The sequence below is a fragment of the Nicotiana tomentosiformis genome, chromosome 12 (genome assembly GCF_000390325.3).
Source record: "Nicotiana tomentosiformis chromosome 12, ASM39032v3, whole genome shotgun sequence".
Classification (NCBI taxonomy): Eukaryota; Viridiplantae; Streptophyta; class Magnoliopsida; order Solanales; family Solanaceae; genus Nicotiana; species Nicotiana tomentosiformis.
In genome coordinates this window covers 134,812,221-134,822,876 of record NC_090823.1, presented here as the reverse complement: position 1 = coordinate 134,822,876, position 10,656 = coordinate 134,812,221, and the positions used below count along the sequence as shown (strand labels likewise).

The following is a 10,656-nucleotide window of genomic DNA, read 5'->3' as shown; positions in this document are numbered from 1 at the left end:
TTTAAAAGTCAATATTGGGGGATCGGATTGCACGCCGCAACAGACTTATTTAAAAGTCTATATATACTTGATTGAAATAAATATATGACATACTTTATTAAAAGGAATATATTGGGAGAGTGGGTTGCACGCTGCAACAGAATTGAATGTGAATATATTGTGAGAGCGGGTTGCACGCTGCAACAGAATTGATGGAAATGATAATTGGTTATCACTACTGAATTGGTTTCAATTATTATAAATGAGTTATCTGATTTATTTCTATTATTTGTTGTTGTTACTAATATTGCGTATAGGTTAATGTAAGTGAACCGCCTTAGCCTCGTCACTACTTCGTCGAGGTTAGGCTCAGCACTTACCAGTACATGAGGTCGGTTGTACTGATACTACACTCTTCACTTCTTGTGCAGATTTCGGAGTTGGTCCCAGCGGTGTACCATAGACTTGCTCGGATTTCAGCTACTCATAGGAGACTTGAGGTATAATTGCACGGCATTCACAGTTCTGAAGTCCCCGTCTACTTTTACTTTAGCTGTGTGTTTGTTTTCAGACAGCTTTATTTTATTCAGACCTTTATTTGTATTATTCTAGAAGCTCGTGCACTTGTGACACCAATTCTGGGATGGACTACGAGAGCCAGAGATGCTCAACATTGCCTCAATGTGTGGTTCCAACTGATGATGCAGACGTATTGAGAGATCAACCAGTGAATCATGTGAGGGGTGCAACGAATCTTGGCATCTGGTTGATTTATACGAGTTGTGAAGGTTAATATTGTGGATCATCGGACGTGGTAAACTATGGCATAACGCCGAGTGGGGGAGTCCACTATCAATGGATGGATTGCGGGGTCATGTGTTATATCAGTTTTGGCCTGAAATGTTTATATGTGGTACTGAAAGGTTCTCCAAAATTTATACATGTTTAAGACCTGATAGTTTGTAGAGGATAAGGTTGGGACTTGCGGTATGTTCGCCTACTTAATAATCCTATACTTCAGTACCGAAGGAGTTAGAGAAATAACTTTAATTTTCAGAAAATCTACTCAGCGTAGACGTTATGGTTGCGGATTTTGGGGTGCTTCGGAGGAAGTACAGTGGTTGACGAGATTTTAGACCAAGATTTGTCTGTATGGAGCTCTACTTTTGTGATCGTTGTGTATAAATAGGGGTGTTAAGAAATGGGTCAGCTCAACAGTGTTGATTCAGCATAACAAAAGAATAAATTGGCCTTGGGAGAGATAATTCTCCACAAGTGTCTGTGGCAAGCCTATGAAGAGGGAAGACCAGCCAATGCAACACCGCCCACTTGGCTTAGTTCTCAGAAACGCTTTTGAAAGAGTTTGTTCTCGGACTCTCCGTAATGCGTGGCGCATAGATTTTGAACGGTTGCGTCAGGCCACCATGACGGTGTCATAATATGCCATCAGGTTCAATTAGGTAGCCGGTCATATTCCTACTTTGCTTCCTACAACCAGAAAGCGAGTCCACAGACTCATTAAAGGACTCAATTATAATCGTAAAATTTTGTACCACTCGGGAGCTACAGGTTGATACTTCATTTCTACTAGTGGTAGAAATTGCCAAGATATTAGAACGTGTTTGGAATGAGGAAAAAGGAAACTAAGGAGACCAAGACGTCTCGAGGTTCTGGGGATTCAGTAGATTCTACTCTGCAAGTATAAATCATTATGGTGGGGGCTCGGGCAGTCGGCCAGCCCAGTCTGCACATCGGATTACTTGGGGTGCTCCAGTAAGTTCTTTTAATGCACCACTGACATGAGTTTCCTACAATGGTTATTCCAGTTATCTGGCATAGACTCAATATGAGCAGCCAAACCCGCTAAGGGGTTGTTATGAATACGGTGAAACTAGGCACATCATGAAAAACAAATTGCCTCAAACTTGGGAGAGGAATATTTCATCAAAGCACTCAGGCTACGTGCCCCATTGCAGTTACTACACCACCCACACAACGAGTTAGGGGTGGAGGACAGGCGGGTAGAAAGCGTCCTAGAGGTGGAGACCCAACCGTTGTTATATTTATTTTATGGAAAGGCGGAGGTCGTTACATCAGATGGTATCGTTATAGGTATGACCTCGATTTAAAATAAAGGAATAATTTCCTTAACTTGATTCGGTTCTGAGTATCAAGACGAGTCCTTCTATTGTGCTCCACTTATGAGTGAGCTTCGTAATTCTATAATCTACTTATGTGTTTACTCCTATTGGGAGGTTTAATGGAGATAACTACTCCTATCATTTCATGTTGGTCTCTAATAAGAGTTGTGAGGATAAAGGTGTCTTTCTGTTACTCATTTCGGTAAGTTTTGATGTAATTTACGGATAATTAATTACAAATTAAGAATTATATGCCCTACCAGTGTGGGGTTCATTATGTGTTGTGATTTTGTTTAACGAAAGTTATTTAAAAGGAGAAAATGGAAAGTTTCGATTGGCAAGATGTACATATTACTTGTGATTTAGAACTGAGGCTGAGGTCCTCACATTTTAAAATAAATTGATATGTTTAAAACGAGCTATGAGCTGCGGTAGAAGTTATATAAGGACGAGATCCTTGTGATAAAAATTCTTGTGTTTAAATTCTCCCTTGTGAAATTAAAATTGTACTATAGCAATAATAGGGAGTCATACCTGTTAGGCTTATTTGAAAATTCTTGTATGAAATTCTCTATGCATACTTGCCAAATTCATGTTGTAATTATTGAGTTTTAACCTACGAGGTAGGAGCCTGCCCAGGTGACGTTAAATGCGACTCATTAATTCGGATAAATAATTACGAGGTCTTCATGCCTCGCATCTCGTTACTAGTATTGTGAAGGTTTGAAACAAGATTTTTGTTAACATGGAGTTAATTGACTATTCTGTAATTGATTATGAACAACTATTAAGACTAGATTGACCTAGGAGGATGCCCCATCTAGATGGTCAGACGAGTATGAGTTGAGCTTTCAGAAGCTCAAGACTGCTTTGACTACGTCGCCAGTGTTGGTATTACACACATGTTTAGGATCTTATACGGTGTATTGTGATGCATCTCGCGTTGGGCTTGGTGCAGTATTTATGCATGATGGCAAGGTGATTGCATATGCGTCGCGGCAGTTGAACGTTCACGAGAAGAATTATCCTGTTCATGACTTAGAATTGGCAGCCATTATTCATGCGCTGAAGATTTGAAGGCATTACCTCTACGATGTCTCGTATGAGGTATTTACTGATCTTCGTAGCCCTCAGTATCTGTTCAAACAAAAAGATCTTAAATTTAAGGCAGAGAAGATGGTTGGAGTTGTTGAAGAACTATGATATCACCATTTTGTATCACCCCGGAAAGGCCAATGTGGTGGTCGATGCTTTGAGTAGAAAGGCTGTGAGTATGTGCAGCCTTGTGTATATTCCGGTTGGTGAAAAACCGTTAGCTGCAGATGTTCATACTTTGGCCAATTAGTTCGTGAGGTTAGATGTTTCAGAATCCAGTCGGGTTCTAGCCTGTACAGTCGCTCGGTCTTATTTATATGAGCGCATCAGAGGGCGATAGTGTGATGATCCTCACTTGCTTGTCCTTAAGGACACAGTGCAGCACGACGATGCCAAACAGGTTGTTGTGGGGGAAGATGGAGTTCTGCGAATGCAGGGTCGTATTTGTGTGCCTAATGTTGACGGGCTTCGTGAATTAATCCTTGAAGAGGTACACAGTTCCAGGTATTCTATTCATCTAGGTACCGCCAAAATGTATCAAGATTTGCGGCAACATTATTGGTGGAGGAGAATGAAAAAGTATATAGTTGCATATATAGCTCGGTGTCTGAATTGTCAGCAAGTTAAGTATGAGCATTAGAGACCTGGTGGTTTGCTTCAGAAGTTAGAAATTCCTGAATGGAAATGGGAGTGTATCACTATGGATTTTGTTATTGGACTCCCACGGACTTAGAGAAAATTTGATGCAGTTTGGGTCATTGTGGATAGGTTGACCAAGTCAGCACATTTCATTCCAGTGGCAGTTACCTATTCTTCAGAAAGGTTAGCTGAAATTTACATTCGTGAGATTGTCTGCCTTCACGGTGTGCCCGTGTCTACTATTTCAGATCGAGGTACGCAGTTTACCTCACACTTCTGGAGAGCTGTACATCATGAGTTAGGCACGCGGGTTGAGTTGAGTACAACATTTCATCCACAGACAGACGGACAGTCAGAGCGCACCATTGAAATATTGGAAGATATGCTTCGCGCTTGTGTTATGGACTTTGGAGATTCTTGGGATCAATTCTTTCCACTTGCTGAGTTTGCTTATAATAATAGCTACCAGTCGAGTATTCAGATGGCTCTATATAAGGCATTATATGGAAGGCGATGCAGTTCGCCAGTTGGCTGGTTTGAACCGGGAGAGGCTCGGTTGTTGGGTACCGATTTGGTACACGATGCCTTGGATAAGGTTAAGATTATTCAAGATCGACTTCGCACAGCTCAGTCTAGGCAAAAGAGTTATGCCGACCGTAAAGTTCGTGATATTGCATTCATGGTTGGAGAAAGAATATTACTCCGGGTTTCACCTATGAAAGGTGTAATGAGGTTCGGAAAGAAGGGCAAGTTAAGCCCTAGGTATATTGGACCCTTTGAAATTCTTGAAAGGTGGGTGAAGTAGCCTACAGGCTTGCATTACCACCTAGTTTATCAGCGGTTCATCCGGTGTTCCATATGTCTATGCTCCGAAAATATCATAGTGATCCGTCCCATGTGTTAGATTTCAGTTCAGTCCAATTGGACAAAGATTGGACTTACGAGGAGGAGCCGGTGGCTATTCTAGCCTGACAGGTCCGGCAGTTGAGGTCTAAGAGTTTTCCTTCAGTTCGAGTTCACTGGAGAGGTCAGCCAGTAGAGGCATCTACCTGGGAGTCCGAGTCGGACATGCTGAGTAAATATCCACTCCTTTTCTCCAGCACATGTACTTTTTCTAACTCCGTTCGAGAACGAACGTTTGTTTTAGAGGTAGAGAACGTGATGACCCAAAATGTCATCTTTAAATTTAATAAGTAATTCTGTGTTCTAAGACCTCAAAAAATACTAATTATCATTCCTCGACTTACGTGCACAGTCAGTACAATTTTCCGGAAAGTTTTCATGTAAAAAATGGATTAAAATGTGAAATGGAGTTTTAAAACTTAACCGAGTTGACTTTGGTCAATATTTTGAGCAAACGGACTCGGATCAGTATTTTGACAATTCCGGTAGGTCCGTATCGTGATTTGGGACTTGGGCGTATGCCGCCTGGAATCGAATTCTGTGATCCCTAGCCCGAGATATGGAATTTTGATGAAAAATTAAAAGCTTAAAAGCTTAATGACTTTTTAAGAAATTACTGATATTGGATTTATTGACACCGGGTCTGTATTTTGGTTCCAGATCCCAGTATAGGTCCACTATAATATTTATGACTTGTCTGCCGAATTTGGTGAGAATCAGAGTTGATTTGACGTGATTCGGACGTCTGGTTGTGAAAATATAAGTTTTAAAGTTTTCTTGAAACTTTCCTTTGATTTGGTATCTGATTCGTAGTTCTGTGTGTTATTTTGGTGATTTGATCGCACGAGAAAGTTCGTATGATATTTTAGGACTTGTGTGCATGTTTGGTTTGGATCCCTGAGGGCTCGGGTGAGTTTCAGATAGGCTACAGGATGATTTTGAACTTAAAAAATCTGGTTTTTGAGCTTCTGCTGTCATCTGGTGCATTGTGCTTCGCGATCGCGAAGAGGAAATTGCAAGTAGTGAGTTTTACCCTTCACGTTCACGAAGATGGGCACGCGATCGCGGAAGGTAAACTCACAGTGCACTGCGAACGCAAGGGACAAGCTGTGATCGCGTAGAAGGAAGGAAGGCCGAAGCTAGGCACGTCAATTGTACTACGCGATCGCACAAGTAAGTACGTGATCGCGTAAGGCTGAGAAAAGGTACTCCGCGATCGCATGACCATTTACGCGATCGCGTAGAGTTAAAAGTCTGGGCAGCCAAAATGTGCTTCGCGATCACGAAGCCATTCCCGCGATCGCGAAGAGTAAAATGAACCTGGGCAAAGTTGTTCTAAGTGATCGCGAACGTATTTTCGCGATCGCGATGAATAAAAAACTGAAAAACAGAACTTAAGTTCTGGAAATGGGGTTTCGGCCCATTTTCAACCATTTTCAATTTTTGAGCTCGGGTAAGGCGATTCTTGGGCGATTTTCACAGGAAAACATTGGGGTAAGTGTTCCTTATCCTATATTGATTATATTTCATGATTCCATACTCGTTTATATCATGAATCCGTGAATTTATGGAAGAAAAATTATATTTTTATAAAATTCCAAAAACAAAAATTTAAGATTTGAAGGTCCATTTGATATCGGAATTGGATAATTTTTGTATGATTATACTCATAGCGGAATTGGATAATTTTTGTATGATTATACTGGTAAATGAATATATTGGAGGAGCGGATTGCACGCCGCAACAACATTGAATTGGTAAATGTATATATATATATTGGAGGAGTGGGTTGCACGCCGCAACAAACTTATTAAAAGTCAATATTTGGGGGATCGGATTGCACGCCGCAATAGACTTATTTAAAAGTCAATATTGGGGGATCAGATTGCACGCTGCAACAGACTTATTTAAAAGTCAATATTGGGGGATCGGATTACACGCCGCAACATACTTATTTAAAAGTCTATATATACTTGATTGAAATAAATATATGACATACTTGATTAAAAGGAATATATTGGGAGAGTGGGTTGCACGCTGCAATAGAATTGAATGTGAATATATTGTGAGAGCGGATTGCACGCTGCAATAGAATTGATGAAAATGATAATTGGTTATCACTGCTGAATTAGTTTCAATTATTATAAATGAGTTATCTGATTTATTTCTATTATTTGTTGTTGTTACTAATATTGCGTACAGGTTAATGTAAGTGAACCGCCTTAGCCTCGTCACTACTTCGTCGAGGTTAGGCTCAGCACTTACCAGTACATGGGGTCGGTTGTACTGATACTACACTCTTCACTTCTTGTGCAGATTTCGGAGTTGGTCCCAACGGCGTACCATAGACTTGCTCGGATTTCAGCTACTCATAAGAGACTTGAGGTATAATTGCACGGCGTTCGCAGTTCTGAAGTCCCCGTCAACTTTACTTTAGTTGTGTGTTTGTTTCCAGACAGCTTTATCTTATTCAGACCTTTATTTGTATTATTCTAGAAGCTCATGCACTTGTGATACCAATTCTGAGATGGTATTTAGACACCGTTTTTTTTTAAGGATTATTTACTATATTTTAGACTTTACTTCCGCATTTGTTCTTTGTTATTAATAAATTTAAAAAATAATTTTAAAAATGGATAATATTATTCTAACGTTGGCTTGCCTAGCAAGTGAAATGTTAGGCGCCATCACGGTCCGCAGATGGAAATTTCAGGTCGTGACATTCAAGATTCATAAATTGATTCAACTTGTTTAGTCCCAAAAATCATCTTCTTTACAACCTTGTTTATTTTGCATTCCTTGCAATCCATATTTGATATTTCTATTCATTCTTACGATTTGTATTAAGCTATACCACACATCCTTAGAACTACGTACAAATTCAACTCAATCCGTTTTTTGGGTAAACAGTTTGGCGCCCACCGTGGGGCTAAGGATAACAGTAGTTATTTGATACGAGTCTGCAAAAACACACCGTATTGCGCTTGTTTCCGAGAGTATTTTGAATTTCGGATTAGCAACGACTAACTACCAATCAAATGGCCTTACCTATCGACAACGAAGCTGGTCTTCAAGATGAGAACAACAACTTCACACCTAGTACCGAAAGACCTCTTGTCAACGCCGTTGGAGCTCGGATCGGAGTGCCGATAGATATCAATTCGCATGTGGCCATTGAGGCAAACATACATTCTGAACCTGAAAATAGCATTCATGGTGGCACTCGGTCTGCAGCTGGAAACACTCATAATATTGAGGAAAACGCGCTGCGTATGATTTTTGAAATGTTACAACCCCAACAGGTAGCGATAGCTCAGTTGCAGAGCCAAACCCAGCTACCAAGTAGGCCGGAGCCCAGTTCACCCCGAGAAATTGCCCACGGAACGGAGCCAGCCATAGTGAGGTCAAATGAGCAAGAATCGGGGACTACTTCCGAAATCGCTAAAATACTCGAGGAGCTCACAAAGCGAGTCGAAGCCAACGATAAAAAAGTAGAAACATATAATTCCATGGTCGACCGGATCCCGGGGGCTCCACCAATGATAAAAGGGTTGGATTCCAAGAAATTCGTGCAAAAGCCTTTCCCCTCGAGCGCGACCCCAAAACCAATCCCCAAAAAATTCTGTATGCCCAAAATTCCCAAATATAACGGAACGATCGATCCCAACGAACACGTCACCTCTTACACTTACGCCATCAAGGGTAATGATTTGGAGGACGATGAAATTGAATTTGTGTTGCTGAAAAAGTTTAGAGAGACCCTCTTGAAAGGAGCAATGATTTGGTATCACAACCTACCACCGAATTCGATCGATTCATTTGGCATGTTAGCAGATTCATTCGTAAAGGCACACACCGGGGCCATAAAGGTCGCAACGAGGAAATCAGATTCATTCAAGGTTAGACAAAATGATAACGAGATGCTCAGAGAGTTCGTATCTCGTTTTCAAATGGAACAAATGGACCTGCCACCAGTTACAGATGATTGGGCTGTTCAAGCTTTCGCTCAAGGTTTGAACGAACGAAGTTCGACGGCATCACGGCGACTAAAGCATAACCTGATCGAGTACCCAGCTATCACGTGGGCCGACGTGCACAATCGGTACCAATCAAAAATTAGAGTCGAAGACGATCAGTTGGGGGCTGAACCCGCTGCTCGAAGGGATGTCAATCGAGAATAAGGTCCGATCAAGGATCGGTATCGACCGTATAATGGAAACCACAGAATCAATGAATCGAGATGTAACCCCAGACAAATCAACAAAAGAAGATTGCAGGCAACTAAAAGAGGAGGTAGACCGGTTATTCAATAAAGGGCACCTTCGAGAACTTTTAAGCAACAGGGCAAAGAACCATTTCAAAAACAGGGATTTTGACAGGCAGAACGAACAAGAATAACCACAGCACATCATTCACATGATCATCGGCGGTGTCGGTGCTTAAACGCACTAAGACATCGATTGTGAGAGAAAAATGATCTCGAACTCAGGATTACGCACCCATAAGAACTTTGTCTTTCAATAATGAAGATGCAGAAGGAGTCATACAACCTCATAATGATGCACTGGTAATATCCGTACTTATGAATAAAACTAAAGTTAAACGTGTGTTAATTGATCCAGGGAGCTCGGCCAACATCATTAGGTTGAAGGTCGTACAACAGCTCGGTCTACAGGACCAGATCGTACCCGCGACCCTGGTCCTAAACGGATTTAATATGGCATGTTAAACTACCAAAGGCAAGATATTTCTACCGATAAACGTGGCTGGGACCATCCAGGAAACGAAATTCCACGTAATTGAAGGCGACATGAGGTACAATGCCCTTTTTGGAAGGCCATGCATCCACAACATGAGAGTTGTACCCTCGACCCTACACCAGGTTCTTAAATTTCCAACATCGAGGGGGGGTCATAACAGTGTACGGGGATCAACCGGCCGCAAGAGAAATGTTTGCCGTCGAGAAAGCGAATCCGATATCCTCGCCTTCGCCAATAAAGGGATCGAGCTCAAAAGGGGAACAAAGTGCCGAATAGCAATCACAGACACCAGCTTTAACCCAACCATAAAATCAGAAGGTCGATGAAGATAATGATTATAGGATTACTCGATCCTTCGTGCTTCCCGATGATTCCGACGCCACCAAATCAACGATCAAAGAATTGGAACAAGACATATTAATCGAGCGTTTCCCCGAACGAAAGGTATACCTGGGAACGGGATTAACCCCCAAACTCAGGAACATGCTTATTCAATTTCTTATAACAGGAATCCCACCGGATAAAACGACACATCGGCTGAGCTTGAACCCTAGGTTCAGACCGGTAAAGCAAAAGAAAAGACCCCAGTCCGAGGTAAAGCACGCATTCATAAAGGACGAGGTAACCAAACTTCTCAAAATAGGGTCCATTCAGGAGGTGAAATATCCTGAATGGTTAGCCAATGTAGTTGTAGTGCCTAAAAAAGGAAACAAACTTAGAATGTGTGTAGATTATAAGGATTTGAACAAAGCATGCCCCAAAGATTCCTTTCTGATGCCCAACATCGATCGCATGATCGATGCCACGGCCGACCACGAGATCCTTACTTTTCTCGATGCCTATTTCGGGTATAATCAAATCCAAATGAACCCGGAAGACCAGGAAAAGACTTTATTTGTCACCAAGTATGGAACATATTGTTATAATGTAATGCCCTTCGGGCTAAAGAATGCGGGAGCTACTTACCAACGCCTAGTAAATAAAATGTTCGAGGAACAAATGGGTAAATCAATGGAAGTTTATATTGATGACATGCTAGTTAAGTCCCTGCGCGCAGAGGACCATTTAACCCATTTGCAGGAAACGTTCGATATTTTAAGTAAATACAACATGAAGCTCAACCCTGAGAAATGTGCTTT

General features: G+C 41.4%; 1 protein-coding gene across 1 annotated transcript; it reads left to right on the top strand.

Annotated features, from left to right (window-relative positions):
- The first annotated feature begins 7,795 nt into the window (after positions 1-7,795).
- On the top strand, positions 7,796-8,938 carry LOC138903443 (uncharacterized). Its single transcript, XM_070191414.1, has one exon. It carries the CDS (start codon positions 7,796-7,798, stop codon positions 8,936-8,938), a length of 1,143 nt encoding a protein of 380 aa, XP_070047515.1.
- Positions 8,939-10,656: the final 1,718 nt, after the last annotated feature.

What these genes read in the sequence shown, in the direction of transcription:
- LOC138903443 (XM_070191414.1), top strand. Translation starts at nt 7,796, where the DNA reads ATGGCCTTACCTATCGACAACGAAGCTGGTCTTCAAGATGAGAACAAC.